The sequence below is a fragment of the Morone saxatilis genome, unplaced genomic scaffold (assembly GCF_004916995.1).
Source record: "Morone saxatilis isolate NCDOM2014 unplaced genomic scaffold, NCSU_SB_2.0 Contig3, whole genome shotgun sequence".
In the NCBI taxonomy this organism is placed as follows: Eukaryota; Metazoa; Chordata; class Actinopteri; family Moronidae; genus Morone; species Morone saxatilis.
This window is the reverse complement of record NW_023339873.1, coordinates 5,706,595-5,727,933: the sequence shown is the minus strand read 5'-3', so window position 1 is coordinate 5,727,933 and position 21,339 is coordinate 5,706,595. Positions and strand designations below refer to the sequence as shown.

The window sequence follows — 21,339 nt, the reverse complement described above, 5'->3', positions numbered from 1 at the left end:
AAATTTCAGCCGGTAGAAGTATCTTTTTCAGGGAAAAACAAAGGCGCTTTTGCTTCTTCTGGACAAAGGATTTTTAATGAACCAGTTTGACGTGAAACATCACATTTTATTTCAACCCTTCTATGTGAAGAATAGCAGCATCATCAAAGGGCTCAGTAAATGCACTCTTCAAAAAAAAAGATTGTCGGTCACACTTTATAGACCTTCTTTTATAAAAGCTGTTTCCATTACTTCATGCCATTTACAGCTACCAATCTGGTGCTCACTTTTTAGAGGACCTTGTCGAATACTGCCTCACAGTACCTAATCTCATCCACAGCGTCACACATCTCGCTACCGATGTTATTCCTTTCTGAACAAAGTTGTTGGTTAGGGGTAGATTAAACCTTTAAAAAAGAGGGGGGGGTTTGGGGGGGCATAGAGAGGCAAAGTTCCTTCCCTTCCAGGTCCGGCCCATGGGCGGCTATTTCAGCGAAAAATATGTACTGTAATCAAAGTCGAAGGCCCAATCATTTTTTTTATGTTCCCATTTGCTTTGTCATTGAAATTACCCGATACAATGGTTGTGTCGGAATTTATTGATTTACCAGAAAAATGCCGGTTTTGTTCTAAAAAGGGCCAATATAAAGGGGGATATGTTTTTGGGGTTTAAAAATAATGTATGGCCTACCATTTAGTGGACCACAACTCTCTGTTCGTCAACACAAAACACAGCCACCGCCCACCACCACCAACGATGGTTGTCAGCACTCCACGTTGGTCTTCCGCAGAACAACAGCGGGACTAAGTTTAAGAGGTCAAAATCACCTCCACCTCTGCGCCCATGTTGTCCCAGAACGAACAGGCATCGTAGCATCAGCGCCTCTGGGTAGCTTGTGGAGTGTGAAACTTATGACGACACTTTAAGGACTTTTAGGTTTGTAGTCTCTCTAATAATGTATTTTACTTCCTGGCCCAATTCACAGACAGTAACTGAACTGTGAAATTCTTTAATTAGTGGCATTAGTGTTTTACAATAGTGGTTAAAAGGCAGTTTTCTGTTCAACATTAATACATTATTTTTTTCTGTTTTGCAGGTATATTTGACCTCTGAACTTTACAATGTGTTCAATCCCTGGGCTTCCAACACCAGGATCAGAAGTACCCGTTCTCATCACAAGAGCCAACCTAAACCCAGATTGTGGTCTTGTGGAACTATGGGTTAACATGGATGATGGAAGGAAGCATATTTATGAGCAGATGAGAGAGGACATTCAGATTCCTAAAAGGAAGTTTAATGGACCAGAAGGAAAACCAGGGGACCTCTGTCTGGTTTGCATCAGTGACACCTGGCACAGAGCTCGGATTGTATTGATTGAGAGTGAAACTTACAATGTTTTTCTAATTGACCAGGGACAGCCCCATAACACCACAAGTGAAGCTTTAGCATGGGGACAGAGCGACAGTTCCGTCGTTCCTCCTGAAACCGAATCATGCATACTCGCAAATGTCCTCTCCCTTGAGAATAAGTGGTCTGTAGCAGCCACAACGTTTTTGGTGTCTCTGCCTGGCAAGAAGTTTAAGGGACTGGTTCAACATGTGCTGATGCCTGACAGGATCATTCTCCTCGACATACCAATTGTTTCCAAGCACATATGTAAATGTGGAGTTGCAAAGAAGGTACCTGTGGATGAGTTCAAATGCCTTGTACAGAAATGTCTTAATTTACCCAAAGGAGAGGGTTATGAGTCCTACTGCATAACAAAGGAACAAAATCTGAATGTTGATTGCCAACTTGAGAAGCATGACCAATACTTTTACCCAGAACTATTAACTGCCAGTTTTGAAACTATTAACGTGACCGAGGTAAATAATCCACAGAAAATCTTTTGCACACTCCTAATTTTTTCCAAGGCAGTAAAGATATTATCAGAACAGATCAACCAGCACTATGAAGAGAGCTCAGATTTAGGAGAGGCGCAACCAAAGACCGGCGGGGATCCATGTGCTGCTAGAGGCTTAAACGGCAGATGGTATCGCTCGTTACTGAAACAAGACATGACTTGCGATGGTGCTGTAGAAGTCTTGCATGTGGATGAAGGAAAAACTGAATTAGTTCCAGTTGCAGACATCAAACCACTGCATGGAAAGTTCCTGAGAATGCCAGTGTTCACATATCCCTGTTCTCTTGATGGTTTAAAAGATAACTGCACAGAGTGGACTACAGACCAGATTGACTACTTGAAATCACTACTCCTGCACCAGACTTTTGTGGCGAGGTTTGAACACTACAATATATCTCAAGATGTCTATTATGTCACTCTCTATGATAATGCTGAATGCATAAACAGTAGTTTTATGGAGAAGGCAAGACTTTTTCCACTCACGAAGACTGAACAAGATCTTAATGTGCATGATGAATCCATTCCCTCACCATCTCTCAGCTCACCTGGAGATTCTTTACTAGAGGAAACTTTGCCAAACGCCAAGAAAATAGCAGTCAATAACCGGACAGATGATCTAGTCCCTTCTGGCGCTGATGATACCCATATGAAATATGGCTCAGAACATCCAGACCCTCTAGTAGAAAGCAATGGACATCTTCCAACAGGTTACCCCTCTGAGGTGCAAAATGCCTGTGATGACAATGTGTTGACTGTAGGAAGTAGTGTCAATGTAAACATATCTTGCATTGAAAGTCTACAGAAGTTCTGGTGTCAAGAAACAGAAAATGCTGACTCACTTAGACTCCTTATGCAAGACCTGCAAAACCACTATGCATCCACCCACCCTCAGCCACTTGTCGAGTCTGCCTTTGTAGCCCGTAATCCAGAAAATGACATGTGGTACAGAGCAAGGATCATTGCAAGTCACCATTCTCCTGTTGTAGATGTGAGATTTATAGACTATGGTCAAACTCAAAAAGTCCCTTTGCGAGATGTGCAGCCCATTGATCCAGCTTTCTTGCAGCTGAATGCACAGGCTTTTCAATGTTGCTTATTCAATCTTAAGAATCCCATGAATCCCACTGCCGTCACTGAGTTTCAGAAGTTTGTGGATTCCAGTGCTCTGTCAAACATTGGGTTGAAATGCATTGTAAAAGCAGTAAAGTCTGATGAAGAAGGTCAGCTGCTTAACATCGTAGATATTGAAACACCATCTGACAGTGCCTCTGAGCTTCTGGCTCAGACATGTTCACAGGATGAAGCTGACATGCAAATTCCTCCCCAGATCTCACCAGATGCATACACTTACTCCACACACAATATTGAGGTCGGTGGAAAAGAAAAAGGGTGGGTATGTTCTTCAGAGAATGTCAATCACTTCTACTGCCAACTGGATAGGAATTTTCCTTTATTTGAGAAAATGACAAAAAATGTTCAACAACTCATTGGCCAGCAACAGTTCACAGATCATTCACTTGGACTTAATAGTACTTGCTTTGCTAGGTACTCTGATAATCTGTGGTACAGAGGTCAAGTAGTCGAAGTCTCTCCAAAACTTAAAGTGCACTTTGTGGACTTTGGTGATACCTTTGTAGTGAATGAATCTGATATTATCCCCTTTCCCACTGAAGCCACTCTCGCCAGGTCTGTTCCTGTGCAGGCTTTTCCACTTGGACTGTTTGATGTCCCTGCAGACGTGCCACAGGAAGTCAACCAGTGGTTTGCAGATGAGGCCATTGGCCATAGTTTCACTATTTCAGTGGTAGCAAAAGGGACAAAAGGGAAGCTAATCGTTGAACTCTATAATGGATCTCTGAATGTAAATGTGATAGTCAGAGAGAGGATATCACAGATCAAGCAACAAAAAATGACTTGTCAGCAGACTGACCAGCAACTTTCTAACAGCTCAAAACAAGCTACTGTGCCAAATGAGGACTCTTTAACACAAGATCTCATGAATCTATCTTTAATAACTAAGATGACAGAACAAGATAAAGTCAGCAGCAGTAATGGAATGTGTGCAAGAGATGAGCTAAAGATGAGTTCACAATCCATAACTAATGTATCTGCACCACAGATTAAACATGAAAAGACATTGGGAGAAGGAAGAAAAACAATTTTGGATGTAATTATTGAAGACATAGAAACTGTGTTGACAGAGACTTCCATAGAAAGTGGCCACAGTGACTCGGAAATGTCACAACTTTCCCTTTCTTCTTGCCCAGAGGGAAATGTGAACATCTGCATGTACAAGAGACCAAACGTAAACAAGACAGAGATGGTTTACGCCTCTTGTATTGTTGAACCCCGTTTTTTCTGGTGTCAGTACGCCAACACAGAGGAGCTCAACAAAGTGTCGAAGCTTGCTCAGGAAGCAGGACAGGCCCAGCAGGATAATATGTTCCCCAAGACTCTTGGTCCTGGCAGTCCATGCCTCGCTCTGTTTTCCAGTGACAGCCAGTGGTATCGAGCTCAAGTGATTCACAGAGTTGACGATGCATTCCATGTTGTGTTTATTGACTATGGAAATGAGTCTGATGTTGACATCATGAATGTGAGACCACTGCCTCAGAGTCTGCTGGAGGAAGCCCCTCAGGCCTTTTTGTGCTCTTTGAAAGGATTTGATGAGTCTGAGGGCTTCTGGGATGACAGTGTGTATGATGACTTCTACAATCTCTTGGTTGATAAACCACTCAGAGCGACAGTGTTCAATATGGAAGACCATTCAGAGATTGCAGTTCCTGAATATGCAGTGCAAATAGAGTGTGAAAACGTGATTGTCAATGACACAATGCAGAAATACTGGAAACCAATTTGCACAGAACATGTTATGACAGAAAACCTACTCCAGGGTGGTCAAACTGAGTCCAACAGGGCACAACTTAATGGTTCCACAGAATATGTGAACACTTGCATGTACAAGTGTCCAAACATCTCCAAAAACAAAAAAGAGGAGGTATATGCGTCTTGTATTGTGGAACCCTGTTTCTTCTGGTGTCAGTACACCAATACAGAGGAGCTCAACAAAGTGTCAAGGCTTGCTCAGGAAGCAGGACAGGCAGAGCAGGACGTACATTTCCCTAAGACTCTTGGTCCTGGCAGTCCATGCCTCGCTCTGTTTTCCAGTGACAACCAGTGGTATCGAGCTCAAGTGATTCACAGAGTTGACGATGCATTCCATGTTGTGTTTGTTGACTATGGAAATGAGTCTGATGTTGACATACAAAATGTGAGACCACTACCTCAGAGTCTGCTGGAGGAAGCCCCTCAGGCCTTTTTGTGCTCTTTGAAAGGATTTGATGAGTCCGAGGGCTCCTGGGATGACAGTGTTTTTGATGACTTCTACAATCTTCTGGTTGATAAACCTCTCAGTGTGACAGTGTTCAACATGGAAGACCATTCAGAGATTGCAGTTTCTCAATATGCAGTGGAAATTGAGTGTGAGGGAGTGGTTGTAAATGCAGCAATGCAGAAATACTGGAAACCATTTGCAGAAGAAAGTTTTTTGATAGAAAGCCTTGAACCAGAAACTTTCCTCGATGATGTTCAAACTGACTCCAACATGGCACACCTCAGTATTTCCAAAGAAAAAATTAATACATGCATGTACAAGAATCCAAACATTTCTAAAAACCAGACAGAGATGGTTTACGCCTCTTGTATTGTGGAACCTAATTTCTTCTGGTGTCAGTACGCCAACACAGAGGAGCTCAACAAAGTGTCGAGGCTTGCTCAGGAAGTAGGACAGACAGAGCAGGACGTAATGTTCCCTAAGACTCTTGGTCCCGCCAGTCCATGCCTCGCTCTGTTTTCCAGTGACAACCAGTGGTATCGAGCTCAAGTGATTCACAGAGTTGACGATGCATTTCATGTTGTGTTTGTTGACTATGGAAATGAGTCTGATGTTGACATCAAGAATGTGAGACCACTGCCTCAGAGTCTGCTGGAGAAGGAGCCCCAGGCATTTTTATGTTCTTTGAAAGGATTTGATGAGTCCAAGGGCTCCTGGGATGACGGTGTTTATGATGACTTCCACAGTCTCTTGGTTGATAAACCTCTCAGTGTGACAGTGTTCAACATGGAAGATCATTCAGAAATTGCAGTTCCTCAATACGCAGTGGAAATCGAGTGTGAGGGAGTAGTTGTGAATACACTGATGGAGAAATACTGGAAAGTTCTGGACACAAACCATGCCTTGGCAGACAGGGTGGGATCAGGTTAGTCGACTATACTTGGTGTCACTTTTGGAAACCTTAGAAAGGTCTTGTTACTAATTTAGATTAATTAGGTTTTTAATGAATGTCATATTTACAAGTTGTTTAATGCCATTGGATTTCTCGTCTGTAGGTGACCAGGATGATGAGAACGGCGTTTAAAGTCATTGAAAAGCTATGGAATGAATGGTAGGACTTTTTTTTCTCACCAATTTCATTAATTACAAACAACTAATTGGTAAATTATTAAAATTTGAGTAATTTCATGGAGGTCTCACAATGTAAATCCCTAATTAAAGAATAAATGAAAGCACTTTTAAATTGAATGTTTCAAAATGTGATATAATCTTTGTCTATTTCAGCTCCGGACCGAGATAACTGCCCATGTGGAAATCCAGTTACAGAGGGCTCTTGACTTTTGTGAACAGACAGTGCATGTTTGTCTCGTTAGAAATGTTTCCAACTCTAATTTTACTAACTAAATGGAATGAATGTGGTTAATTTGTGTCAATAAACATACAGTACTTGTTTAAGGGGATGAATTTTTATAATGGATCACACATTTACATTTTAATAGTCAATTTTACAGGCTTTAACTACTGTATGCTGAGACCAGGGAATAACATATTTTTTCCTCTTCAGCTATAACTATGTTGAATGATACAATCACTCCATTATTTTTTAGATGAAAGTGATCAAATGTGGGTAATTTGGAGTTTGGAGAATCTGAGTTGTAGTTATGTGTTCACCAAGAACTCCTGAAGTGTCCTGAGGTTCAAACAAAACAGACCTCAACCGAACCCACATTTAAAATGGGTTGCTTAGAGACATTTGAAAGGGTTTTATTATATTTCCACCATTTATATATGCTGCCAAATCTTTAAAAATCGTTAATTATATCCAACCTTAAGATGTGGGTGATCTTTTCAAGAGGGACACTCATTTTTCATAGCCTTCTGAGAGAGAGTTCGACTTAAATATAATTCTTAAACACTTCCAGGAAAAATATAAATTCATAAAAAGATCTTTGATACATTGTAGACACGCACCAATATTGGTAAGAGATTAATTCACGTGTCATTGTGTTGCAGATGCACAGGCAGGTACAGTCAACTTTCCTAGAGGCGTATCTCTGATCATTGTGGTATGAGGTAGAGTTGAGGAAGTTATATCATTCTGTTTCTAGCTTTGATAGTAGATGAATAGCTTCACACAAGTCTGACCATATTACTCATGTCTTATTACTATCTTTTGTGACATATGCAGGTCTATCTTTGGACTCCCCCTCAACCATAAGTACGTTCTTGGTTTGAATCTTGTTTACAACCCACATGAAGCAAGCTATCTTAATTACTGATTGCCAGTGTACTTATTTCTAAGTAAAAATCTTAATTGTATTTAATGAAATACATTCTTTTGAGGTGCTAGAAATTACGGTTACAATGTCATTAAAGTTTGATATGGTATTAATTTACGATGTCAAACTTTCATAATCATGCTAATGTTAGCTTCAGGGTCGCTTAGCTTAGATTTTCATTCACAGCCATTTAAAAGCTAACTTAATTCTTTCTGTGTGATATTAAAGGATACTTTATAAGCGCATCATGACCATGAAGTTCCGCTTCATCAGTGTGTTATGTACAGTGTTGGGCAGTAACTCGTTACTAGTGATAATATTACAGTAATAATATTACTTTCCCCAGTTACTAGTAGTGAAACTAATTACTAATACATTTAAGGAATAATATTAGTTACTTCCCCAAAAATAATACTTAGTTACAGTATTACTTCTGTTGTCTGCTACTAATTTGAAATCCATAAATCCAATCACATCCCTCATTAATTTTTGTAATCATGGAGGAAGCTGGAAATATTCCCATTACTTTAATTTTAACTTTATTCCCATTACTTTCATTTTAACAAACAAAACTGGATTTTTAATCATCGTAAATCAGAATTTTGGGGAGAAGGGACACAATTTTGTGGAGAGTAGCATAAAAGTACTCTAACTAGTAGTGTAACTAATTACTGCTTGCAGCGAGAAATAAGTATTTATATTACTTTTTTAAAAGCATAATGAGTAATAAATTATTATTATTTTTTTTTAAGTAACTAGCCCATTATTGGTTATGACACAGCCTGGTGTCACCTTTATCTGCAGCAGGTGGCAGCATTCACCGTTTGCAGGTTCATGTTAAAGCTTGGCTCCATCTTGTGTTGATCAACTTGTTGCCTGGCAACCTCTGCAACGAAATGACAGAGTTGCACCAGGCAGCAGCAGCGGGGGATTTCGACCAAGTTGAGGAAATTCTGGGGCAAAATAAATGCAATCCCAATCAGAGAGACATCGACTGGAGCTACAAGACACCTCTTCACTGGGCTGCAGCTAAAGGTAAGTTAGTGGACATGTACCGGATCCATTTTCCTCATACACCCTATATATCAATAGTTTTCCACCTGTACATGCGAATGGGTGTCCGAAATGCTCTGAAAAGTCATATAACGTTATAGTCATATATTTTCCTTAATTCCAACACTTACTGTTCATTTCTGTTCAAATAATGTCTATAAATCCACGTTTAAACCCTGTACAAATTATTTATCCACATACTGTATGTTGGGTTGAAAGATCAATAATTATAATTATTGTGCTTTTCTGATCAGCCTTCAATTTATTAGCTTGTTTCACTGTGTTTTGAAGTATAAACACAACTTTTGGCTACAGTACAGCATCAGAAAACATCAATAACTTAGATTTTAGAAGCAATTAAGTATTAGTCTGTAGTCTATTAAAAACCAAATTGTCAATCAATTTGGGATTCTTTACCAACCATTAACGGCTTTAACCATTATAGGTTATTTTTTGTTATCAATTATTTGATGGATTGCTTTCGTAGTTTAATTTTTTCTTTTTTTAAATCCTGAGAAATGTTCCCAACATGTGATCTTCATTTGTCTTGTTTTGCCTGAACAAAAATATTCCTTTTACAATGACATAAACAATCCATTTATCAATTACTAATAAATGGATGGATATCAATTAACTGATAAATGGATTATGCCTTCTGTGTTTTGCACCCTTTTTTTGAAATTACTGATTTTTTTGGTTATCTTGTTGCTTCCTACACACATCCTTTCAATCTTTTTGTCGTAATAATTACAGAATAAGAGTCATAATGTCCTTTCTCACAGTAAATAAGAATTTGTTTTTAACAGACTATATTTTAAAAAATCACCAGTTTCTTAAATATGTCAGATCACAGTGGGATGCCTTTTCTCTAAAGGACATACAGAAACGGTCAGGATCCTCATTGAGCATGGAGCCAGGCCGTGCCTGAGGACAGAGCACGGATGGACCCCTGCGCACTTCGCCGCAGAGTCAGGCCGGCTGGCTGTGCTGCGGCTGCTGCACTCCCTCCATGCGCCTATAGACAAGGAGGACTGCTGTGGAGACAAACCAGTGCGAATAGCTGAAATATATGGACACCAGGACTGCGTTCGATTCCTTAAAAAGTATGAAATGACACCAGGTTTTCTCATTTTTCCACCACTGGTTTTATTTATGAATCATAGCTCCTTGATTGTATTGTCACATGTGTTATACTTAACAAATACAAAAGCTTTTCTTTTAGATATGCCGCCTAATAATCTCATACAATGACTTTATACAGAAGTTAAACAAGTAAAATTGCCCTGTTTTTGTGTGTTGCAGAGCAGAAATTGAGTGCCAGGCCTACCGCAATATGGCTGCCCAAAAAGGGATTTCCCTGGATGACACAGACGAGGATTGGGCAGAAAAGGGCAAAGAAAACGAAGAAAACAGGATCTCTAAAAGCAACATTCAGACATAGGCCTAACTTACAGTTATGCAGCAAAGTAGCCTTTCAGTAAACAGTGTTTCTGTGGCATTTCAGCATTTCAGTCATGGAAAACATGGAAAATAGAGTATTGCTTAAACCACAATTGACATTAATATTTAGTTTAATTGAAATATCAGACACATAGGTATGTACTAAACAAACATTACAACTTTGTGCAGTGGACTTAACATGTATCACAGATAATAACCCAAAATAAACAAGAGACAAATAATCAAACCAGAGAGTAAATGTGCTTATATATTTTATGTGTAAATTGTTTTGATTTAAAGGTCCAGTGTGAAAGGTTTAGTGGGTATATTGGCAGAATAATACAGAAATTGAATACCAATATAAATGACTAAGTATGGGTGAGGTGAGGGGTGTTCAGTTGGTTGCGACCTCACTGCCACTAAACACACGATGCACAAGTTTGAGACGATTTTTACTTATTCATAGTTGATTCTAACTTTGTGGTGCTGTCATTAGTCGATGCGTGAGTGTTGGTCTGGGGAGCAGAGGAGATGTGTAAAATCACTCAGTGGTCATTGTGCTATTTTATATACGATTAAACCAAGTGTAGTGCACTAACCTTGCTTGTTAGACGATTCAGCAGTGCTTCACGGGTCTATCAAAAGTGAATTAAAACAGTTTTAATGAGGCTATTCTTATTACACAAATTGTAAATCGGATACACTCCCTAGGACTTTATTTGATTACTGATATTGTGAATCCCTTACTGGGCTAAATGTACTCTCACTGCACTTTTAAATGAATTTAATTAAATAGAGAATATCTACAATAACCAATGGCATCTATCCAAATGTTATAGCTCCTACTGATACTAGGGCTGCACAATTAATCACTAATATTATACAAATTTTTTTGATCAACACTGAAATCACAATTATTTCACTGCAATAATTCAGTTAGCTCATGTTCCTCCAGTAAAGTGCTTTTAATGTGAAGCTGCAGCAGTAGGAAATGTTCAGTTTTTGTCAGCAGTAACTTCAAACTGCTTTTTTTCTGCGAATAAAAGTATCCAGGCTGCAGCTGCAAACGTCAATATCGTAATCACATTAATGTAATTGTGGGAAGCCAAAATTGAGACTAACTGAGACTAGATATAATTGAGTCTCACCCCTTTCTCCTCTATGCTCCAATAACTTCCTCCTTTCCTGTACTTAGATATGTGCTAAGCTCATCTATGTTGAGAAGACAACTACATTTTTGAGGTGGTTAAAGGATAAAAGTGGAATAGGCCTATATATATCTGATGTTATCTAGCTAATGTTAGCAAAATGCTAGCTAACTAGCCAGCTAATTTACATAAGTTGTCGCTTTTATCTTTTAACCATTGAACCAACCAAGTTTAGTAGCATGTAGCATTATGTTAGTAGGCCAAAAGGAAAGGGGAGAGTTGACTGAGGTTCCTACATGCTCAACTGTTATTGGAGGACAGATCAAAAAGGGGCGGGACTTAATAAAACAAGCTACAATACAAATAGGCAATTTATTTTTAGATGTCAAACTAGCTTACCAGTTTGTCCCCCAGGCACGTGGTTAACAAAATGAACAAACCCTGCAAATGAAACGACATCGGTTACTGAACGAGAAATGCTTTTACTGCTCTAGATGTTTACTGGAAGATTGTATTGACCGTACCTGGAATGCGTTCAGCAGCGTAAAGGTGTAATTGACGACATAGGCTATGTTCCCAGATGTGAGATCAATAAGCATTACAGCAAACCCAAAGATCCAAGTCAGACCGAAGACTGGCGTCAGAAGGACGACTGACCTCACGACAGTTATGGCCGCCTTTTTTTCTTTGTCGTGAGATTTGTCTACGTTCTTAGGGTGATCCAAAAGCTTCATGATTACCACCACCATGGAGAAAACGTTGATGAAAACAATTATACCCACTGGTATGACAAACGTGTAGATTGACCCTTTCATAAATCCATCATAAACAAGCCAACAGGTGTCGTAGGAGTAGTACTTGTTTTTACCACCGGCCATATAGACAAGAAGAGATACAGCAACAATGAGCAGAGGACACACGTAGCCCAGGACTATTGAGAACCTGAGGTAGGTTTTCTTGCTTACATTATGGAACAGGAAAATCGCTTGATGAAGAAGCGTGCTGCTCAGACACAACATCCAAAAGAACATGGACAGGTAACAGAAATGCTTCAACACGACAAAGGCACCGCACATGATTTCTGAAATATTCTTAGGCTCAGAAGACGCTAAAAAACAGCAATCTGCAATTAGCAAACAGAGAGAAATGTTTACGTGGGCAGTATGGCGTAAATATAAAGTATTTGTCTTAACCACGGCGTTCCAGATAGTCAGTTCGATCAGAAGGTTAATAACGAGGGATATTACTGATACAGACAGTCCGGCGTAGGTTATCTCCGTTAACCCAGTGATGTTTAGGGGATACTTTGACATGAGAATGGCAAATGAGGACAGATGTTCGCAAACACATTCTGTCTCACTAGACGGACCTTGCCATGTGCATCCTTCTCTTGACCAACCTGTCCTATTCCCGTCCCAGTACACGCACTGTATATCAACGTTGCGAGGCCTCTGCTTGAGCAGTTCGAAGGTAATTCTGACTGACACCGGACTCTTTTGTTTGTTGTCAGTAGTTGTTGACACGACAATGCTGTTGGGGCTGAACTCTGTATTATTGTTGGGCAAATACTTATCCAGTTCAAGAAACCCAGCTGTTTTTACTTTGACAGCAACTGAACTTTCAAGTTTGACGGTGACATTGAACACCTTGTTGGTACAATTCGACAACTGTGTGCAACTGCGTTCTGCTACCTCTATGTTTTTCTTTTTAGGGGCATTTGTTATGTCTGCCACCTTAATTAATTTCTCAACAGAACTCAAATATACGTCAGCCAGGGGTTTTTCGTCTCCTTTGGGCTTTGTTTCCCATGAAGCTTTAAGAGACCTGTCCAGCAAATTGCTGGATGACTCCAGAAAGTCCTGAAAAGTAAGAAGCTTGTTTCAGTTACAGTTGATTCAAGACATGTCTGCTCAAAGTTAGAAAACGCCATTCCCCTGCTCATAATAATTATGAAAAAGAATAATAGGGTTTCATGGAATATGTAACAATGCAAATATGTCTGTTTGACAGTAGTTACACTGAATATTGGTACAAAATAATCATTGTTGGCAGCTTAAAGTTACAATCCTTAAGATTTGAGTCCTGATTGATTTGACACCTGTGACTGGTCATAACAGTAAGTGAGGATTTATACTACAGCAAACACTTGTTGACCAGATTTAGTCAGAAATACAACATAAGAGCAACTGGTGAACCTGCTTTCACATTGTTTTAACAAAAAGTCTGTATCAGATTATTATATCAGAGGATCATAGCTTTATCTTGGAGAAAAATGGATGTACCTTCCATTTGCTGTGTGTTACTGAGTGTTTCTACATTGTTGTTATTGTTTTGTTTCTTTTTTCTTTCATTTTTTATCATCTCTTATCTGATTTCTTAACAATTTCTTTGTTAAATAAGTAAAATGCTGTGTTTCTATTGCTTTTATTTGTGAAAACCGTAACAACATATTTATTGTGTAATTATTCTTGTCTATTTGTATATGTTTATATATGCAAAATTTAAGAAGATAATGAAATATGCTGTAATACTTACATTTGTTGCTGTTGAATTTGGCTTTACGGCATTCTTTTTACTCAAAGTGTCGAGTATTGCAATAGTTGCATTCATATTGGCAAACGTGTTGATAGACTTTGAGTCATTAGTGACCTTCCCAAGGAGGGAAAACACTTGTGCAACGTTGTCGTTTGCTATGCCAAGTCCAATGTCAACAATCTGTAACAACAAATTACGAGTGAGGATTAATTGTGTTAGAATGAAAATTGTCAGCTCAGATTTCTTTTCCAAAAAATGCTACTGTGAGTTGGTTCGATATGAGTCACTTTTTATATTAAATGATGAACATCTCATTTTATCTCCTTTGGTTATTAAAGTCAGACTTACGGTTGCTTTCTGCAGCACATTGGTCACTTCATTATTCACACACCCTGAAACCTCCGCTTCCCATTTCCCCGAGCTGAAACAATTAGGTGATTAATTGATCAAAAGAAAAAGGTAATCATCAACAAATATAATATTCAATTTGAGGAACCAAGGCCATAGGATTTAGTGGTATCTAGCAGCATAGTTCACCCTCCCGTTACAAGGGCCCTATCTAGAGCCAGTGTATGTTATGTCCCTTCTGGGCTACTGTTGAACAACAGAAGGCGACCTGCAGCGTCTATAGATAAAAACGACTCATTCTATAACATATCTATGAATATTATATTCCATTTCTGCCAGTAGTGCCTTCACAAACTGGATCTTTAAGTTCCTCAAATTTAATATTTTCTAGTTTTCCTTGTCTAAGCAATTGTGATGAGCATTTTCCATTATTTGGAGACAATATATAGACCAAACAATTAATGGATTAATCAGAAATGGCAATAAAACAGATTATTAATTGTAGCCCCACCTATCGCAGTATCTTTGTCTTTGTCCAGTTGAGTCTTTGCATTGTAACCGTGCAGTGAATCCAGCTTTGGTGTTTTTCCAGTCACCATCATCTTTACAGAATGTATCATTTACTGTTTTAAAGAAAAGTTGGGATTAATTATAATTTATTACATATATCAAATATATTTAATACACACACATATACACAACTAATATATGTTACCATGAAATTATGTTTTATATATTTCCTATATCATACAAATATTTGATTTGGCCAAAATCACTCCCTCATTCACTCATTCAATATTCCCTGCATCAGTGGTTCCCAAACTGGGGGGCTGGACACCCGAAAGGGGTCACAGGTTCAGTTCATTAAAAAAACATACAGTAGGCTATCTGTGAAAAAATACTCAATCACTCACTACGTGGCTCTTTACTATGTAAACTAAGTATCTTTACTACTTTACTAAGAGTAGTACATAGTATTAGTAACATATCTGTAAACTAATGCAATAGTAATTTTGTATATCTTGGTTTTCTCTTTATATACAATATTTTACATATTCGTAGCATCACACTGTTATTATGTATAATGTGCTTACTTTACCTACTATATGTAGTTCACGCATGGCTGCTGGAGTTACTACTGTTCTTATCTTCACTAATATTGCCAAAGGCATTGCAGCTTACTTTGACCACATAAACAGTATGACACCTTCATATCACTAAATTTCAATATTTAGGAAAAAAAATTCAATTGGCTGAAGAAAGGTTTTGGATATAAACATTATTATTATTTTAAAATATTTTATCACGGATCACTTTTTTTGGTTGAAGTCACAACTCAGACATTTGCAACCTGTTAGATATGGTTGCCATTAGAAACTGCTTTGCTTTGAACGGTCGCAACCCAGGGAACCACTGCCCCACATAATAACACAGTTCACTTGAGAGTGGGTAGTAAACTGAGATTTCAGACACTAAATAAATAAATAATAATCATTGTCCATATTCTATTCTACATCTATGAAAGTTTTTCTAAAAGACACTATATTTTGTTCATGTGAGGGCAATATACGCATAAAATTCACATTAAAATAAAATGCCAAAAGTAGAATATATTACTATTAGATATGGAGTGATATATACTACAACATACCACGTATGATATTGATATCAGTTGTAGCAGTGCTGACTTGATTGCATGTGTCGTTAAAGCTGCATGTTATATTTGGATAACTGGGTACAGATTTACAGTCAACAACCACTGACGCAGTATAAGTTCCTGGGGTGGTATCTGCAAAGATCACATATGCATGTCATATATTTTCAAATTCATAGGGATTTGCACAAGGATTCATTTAAATGAATGAAGACAAAAGAAAATGCACTTACAAGTTTTTTGCACTATCTTGATGTCTGGGCTTTTCCATGTCACAATAAGACTTTCATTCTTATTCTGTGTCTGACATGTGATCTGTACAATCAGACTATCTATGCCCTCTGTGCAGTACGGAAAACTTGGAGCCACGGTGATGTCAATTTTTGCCTTAATTTTTGCGTCCAGTACAGATTTGGCTTTGTGGGTTATTGTGTAATACTCTGACGTTTGGATGTAGAGACACGTGTACTCTCCTAAGAAAAAGAACAGGGATGAGAGTTACAGCCACTTAGTGTTAAACTTTAATGTGATTATCAGTGGTGGAAAGTAACTAAGCACATTTACTCAACTACTGTACTTGAAAGTAACTTTGTTTTTTTTGTTTTTTTGTTGATTCTAGTGGACACCCTGAGCAAAAAAGTGTCCTCAAAGTGTTTCAACCACCTCGTTTCATTGATTTTAAGGAGAATCTGACCAAATCTGACCCGGTGTCAGGCATTGATAATAATTTTATAGAAATAGCCAATCTTGTCACTGATGGTCTGATGATAAACAGGTAAAAACCCCTAGTAGTAGATTAAAGTACAATATTGAGGTACTTTTTTGTTAGTTTTTCAACTTTATACTTCTACTCCACCACATTTCGGAGGCAAATATTGTACTTTTAACTCCACTACATTTATTTCATAACTTTAGTTACTGGTTACTTTGTAGATTTAGATCATAAATACAAAAAAGAAAAAAAAAAACAATGACCTACATAAATCATCAACAAGAAGAAGCCTGCCACGAGGTCGCCTTTGGTCGGATACCGCCAGAATCAACACAAAATGAAAATTCCATGTTGCTGCTTTAAGTAAAACTACCTAGTAACTTTCAATCAGTGATTACTTATTGACACACTCCAGTTGACAGACTAAGTATATGACATGTAAAATACAGTGGCTGAAACAAATATACCTTCCCAGAGTTCTGATATGTTATTAAGTTTGATTTTGGTCTCCAGTGGTTCAATTGTCACTTCTGACTCTGTGCCATTAGTTATTTCAAACTTTTGGCCCTCTCTTTCCAGCTCCCACTTCGGTGGTTCTTGGGTTACCAGCGGCTCCTTTACAGTGCATGTGATGCTGTGTTGTTTGTCCTGACACACAGGCTTATTTGGCATCTGTAAAGTAACAACACCTGCAAAAAAAAAAAATAAAGAAAAAAGTTAAATCAGTATAGAAACCTAGGTGTTGAAATCCAACTAAGCTTTAATCTATGCAGACTAATCAGCGTCCTTTGTGGAAGTACTGGCAGCTACAGGGTTGGGCAGCATAAAGCTAAGCATAGATGTTGCTAGCATCAGTAATTGAGAGAGTATTTCTTCATTGACAGAAGAGAAAACGTTTCACTCTTCTCCCGACTGGCTTCAGTAAGAGTTTGAGTACATTATATGGTTCATTGATCTGATTTGGTTGAAGTTTGCCTGTTATAGTCGGTGGCAGAGGGACCAATCGCCTGCTGAGTATTTTTTTTTTTTTTTTTTTTTTTTAAGTGTCTGCCCTTTTCCAAACAGTTTCCAATGATGACTTCAGAAAACCAGACGGCACTTAAGCTCTGGTCTCACTGCCTGAAACGTACTCAAAGTATAAGTCTTGGTTCCTCTGAAGGACATTTCTACTGGCTGTTTCTGTGCAAAGAAATTAATTCAAACTGAAGCAATGAGCCTGTTTTGAAAATGTAAAGAGAAGTAAGTACAGATATTTGTGTAAAAATGTCGGGGGTAAAAGTAAAAAAGTTGTCAGAAAAGTTGTCAGTAAAGTAAAAAATACTTAAAGGTCCAGTGTGTAACATTTAGGAGGATATATGGAATATACTTCACTACCTAAATATATAGAAATCTTCATAAACTTAGAATGAGTCTACAGACGCCATGTTGAACCACCATGTTTCTACAGAAGCCCACAATGGACAAACCAAACACTGGCTCTACATTAAGCCTTTTTTACGTTTTTCACAGGTTTAACTTTAGTTTCTTCTGCGCACCTCACACTCGTTCTCATTCTAAATTGAGACACGAGAGCTGTTCAGTTAGTTTCGATCTACAACTTCACCGCTAGATGCCACTTAATTCTACACACCGGTCCTTTAAGCACAGAGGTAGGAAGTAACAAAGTACAAATACTTTGTTACTTCCTGCCTGATATAATTACCTGCAGTCTCCATTTTTAGTTTTCCTAACAGGGACTTCCCCAGGTTTACTGTTAAGCTTTGCAGATATGCTATGTTGATATTTTGAGCAAAAGCCATTTCAAAATCTACGATGACGCTTCCCAACCTTCAGTGAAGAGAAAATACGGATTTCAGTTACATATTGAAAACCTAAAAACAATAATTTTTTTTGGTAAACAGAGCAAGTACCTGTAGCTGAGAATTTTTAAGATGTTAAATCCGCTCAAAGTGCTGTAGACTTTTTTCATCTGAAAGATAACAGCTCATAACACTTAATACATTTTTACACATCAGTATATTGTCGACAAATGACATTATCTAAATTAATTACATGATTCCTAATCTGATGAATGAAATAATTCATTAAATAATGTGCTGTTTATTCCTAAATATTTTTTTTTACCTCAGTAAACAATATGGTAGTACAATTCTGATAGCGCTTGTCTCCGGTGTCCAGACAAGGGAAATATTCGTCTCCTTGTAACGTAAGGATTCCTCTGATGGTAACTGTGCAGAAAAGAAGTTGTCAGTTTATTGGACACTTACATGCTTCATACACAGAAATACACACATACTGTATATACACAGTAGGAAAATGATCAAATACCTGATTTGTTTGAAACACACATGTCAGTGTCTTTGGAAAAGGTGCAGCTTATGTTGTTACAACATTTAAGAGGTTCACAAATCTTATTAGTCCAGATGAAGCCTGGCTCGCATTCACAGATTCTGTTAGTCAAGTTACTTTGACAGACTGATTAGGGAGGAAAAAAGCATATTAGTTTTACTCAGTGAGGATCAATCCCCTTTTCCCCAGTTAAAATCAGTCAGAACATTTAGTACTGAATGAAATATTAAAAATCTTTACTTGTCGTCTTGGAAAGGTCGTCAACATACACGTCTGAGTCTTTCATAAAAGGTTTCAGTAACGCCGTTATGTTTTCAATTGCACTTTCATCTATTGTCAGTTTGGCATAGTACATTTGTGTTGAATTGTCTGAAACATGCAAAACAGACAACTTACATGCAGTACATTTCAAAGTGTCACATACACTATATCTGTTTAATAACAATATTACACTAAAAAAAATATATTAACTAAAAATACAAATCATTTTACCTTGTCCAGTAGCCTGTGAAAGTCAAAAGAAAATCCATAATTTATTAATTCATTAATTCAATGCAATTTAATGTTGTAATTTTTCATTTTAAGATCTATGATACTGATGTACCTGAGAGGTGTGTAGCCCCAGGATATAAAACACTATAAAGAGCCACATCCTGTCCCTGTAAATAATCAACAACATAAGAAGTCATTTCTTTTGCCTTTTGATGAGTTGAAAGTCTGGTCACTGACTGACTATATAATGTAGGCTTACATACATTTTGTAACCGTTTAACACATCAACATAAATAGAGATTGACGACATGACAGCGTTTCAGAAGTGAAGCCAAAACATCTTTACCGTTCCCTGGTGGCTGATGCAGTACAGGTGATAAAGCCTGTTGCCTCCATGTTAACAGATGGGTCAAATACATTTTCCCCCACAGATGGTTTCTGTCATTTTAGGTAGTTCTTATCATGCTTATGTATGTTTTGTTCATTCTTCTGAAAAGGGGGTTTCACGTCATGATTGACAGCCGATATATCGATCTCGATACGGCGGCTCCAACCCTGACCCAACCACAGACTTTACAGATGGGAGCAGCTAATATCTGAGATTATTTTGGATTCATTCTTGTGTCGTGAGAGAAAGTGGAGACGCAACAGCCATCTTTTGCATGCTGATGGTTTATCAATATACGACCCAGACATATCTCCTTTAACGTACAGAACAATCAATGAGGAATTAACTCTCTGTGCTAAAACAGTTAATGCTACACATCTTACATATATTTGTCTCAGGCTTTTTATTATTGACGACAGAGGGAGCAGTTCAAACTGTGGCCTAAATATAGTTAACATTTTATCTTTTCATTTTTGTTGCCGAGTCCCTACAGAGTGGGCGAATGTTGTTTTGAGAATGACTTATGAGATTATTATTGAGAATGAAGATATTTTATTTTTTATTTTATTATGAGATGTTTGTAAATGAGAAACTTTTCAGTAAGGTTTATTTTAACTGTTACTTAAGTAAGGTTAGATAATAGCTTTATTATTGCACTGAATTCCTGAGATGAAATTAGCATAATGGCATTCAGCGTAATGAACGAGTACATTACTAAAAGCTACAAAAATATTTGTATCAGTGTCAGGCTTATTTCTAGGGAGCTGGTATTGACGACAGAGGGAGCAGATAAAACTTCGTCATATAATTTTCTCAGACTGTTCATTTGGTCAGTCTTCATTTTTGTTGCCAATACCATGATTTTTCAAGTTTTATGGATATACAAATTAGCCTTTAGGGGCTTTACAATCTGTACAACATACAACACATAGACTTACTTAGACTATACTTAGAACCTTGTTTCGGATTAAAGAAAAAGATCTCCCAAAAACTCACTGATGGCTAAAAAAATTTAACAAACCTCAAGAAGAACAACTGAGGAGAGGTTTCTCTATAAGACAATAGGTTCACATTTTTCCAAGTTTATTTTAAAATAATAATCAAATGCCCAAATGTACATAAAAAAGGGTTTAAAATAACTTGAACTGGCTCTCCTGGCCATAATACCACTCAGAAATCACTTCCTAACGCAATTATGTGTTAGAAATGTGTGCTTTATCAGTTGTTTTGTAAAACTAGATGCCAATTGTTTTGCTGTATGTTTCATTCTAACATCTAATGTAACACATAACACACGTTTTATAGAAAAATATGAATTATGAAATATGTATACCGCATAAGATAATCGACATATAAAAATCCGCTGACCTGTTTTCCTCAGTCTTTATCAGAAAACCATCACAGCAGCCTCACGATGTTAGAAGAACCCGTCTGCGACAGAGCAGCACACTGATGGAGCCGTTGTTGCAGCTGCTTACAGGGAAATGAAAAACCATACTCAGTTTCCAGGATACTACAACAACAGTACAGTTTAATGCAGACATGCAAAGTAAAAAAAGCTGTTATGCGGAGCTTATTTGACTTTCAAAACTTACTATGCAGTGTCTGTGTAACAGTGTTTATGAGCGAGCCTGTCAAGCTATAAAAACAAATAGATAGATAGATAGATAGATAGATACTTTATTCATCCCCAAGGGGAAATTCACAGTTTCCAGCAGTATCCA

At 37.8% G+C, this 21,339-nt stretch overlaps 3 protein-coding genes across 3 annotated transcripts; 2 read left to right on the top strand and 1 right to left on the bottom strand.

Annotated features, from left to right (window-relative positions):
• The first annotated feature begins 1,082 nt into the window (after positions 1 to 1,082).
• Positions 1,083 to 6,631, top strand: LOC118336742 (tudor domain-containing protein 6). The gene is made up of 3 exons (XM_035673431.1): positions 1,083 to 6,142; positions 6,273 to 6,328; positions 6,502 to 6,631. The coding sequence occupies exons 1-2, from the start codon at positions 1,102 to 1,104 to the stop codon at positions 6,299 to 6,301; spliced, it is 5,070 nt and encodes a 1,689-aa protein (XP_035529324.1). The 5' UTR covers positions 1,083 to 1,101; the 3' UTR covers positions 6,302 to 6,328; positions 6,502 to 6,631.
• Positions 6,632 to 8,392: 1,761 nt separating this feature from the next.
• Positions 8,393 to 10,207, top strand: LOC118336685 (ankyrin repeat domain-containing protein 66). Its single transcript, XM_035673352.1, has 3 exons — positions 8,393 to 8,531; positions 9,424 to 9,652; positions 9,852 to 10,207. The coding sequence occupies exons 1-3, from the start codon at positions 8,393 to 8,395 to the stop codon at positions 9,988 to 9,990; spliced, it is 507 nt and encodes a 168-aa protein (XP_035529245.1). The 3' UTR covers positions 9,991 to 10,207.
• Positions 10,208 to 10,211: 4 nt separating this feature from the next.
• On the bottom strand, positions 10,212 to 21,086 carry adgrf3a (adhesion G protein-coupled receptor F3a). The gene is made up of 18 exons (XM_035673351.1): positions 20,984 to 21,086; positions 19,340 to 19,394; positions 19,228 to 19,240; positions 18,976 to 19,104; positions 18,715 to 18,861; positions 18,511 to 18,614; positions 18,297 to 18,355; positions 18,089 to 18,213; positions 16,854 to 17,075; positions 15,908 to 16,147; positions 15,672 to 15,809; positions 14,532 to 14,643; positions 14,021 to 14,093; positions 13,673 to 13,852; positions 11,662 to 12,996; positions 11,537 to 11,578; positions 10,589 to 10,624; positions 10,212 to 10,504 (listed from the first exon to the last, which is right to left on the bottom strand). The coding sequence occupies exons 2-18, from the start codon at positions 19,385 to 19,387 to the stop codon at positions 10,442 to 10,444; spliced, it is 3,066 nt and encodes a 1,021-aa protein (XP_035529244.1). The 5' UTR covers positions 19,388 to 19,394; positions 20,984 to 21,086; the 3' UTR covers positions 10,212 to 10,441.
• Between the last annotated feature and the right edge of the window lie 253 nt (positions 21,087 to 21,339).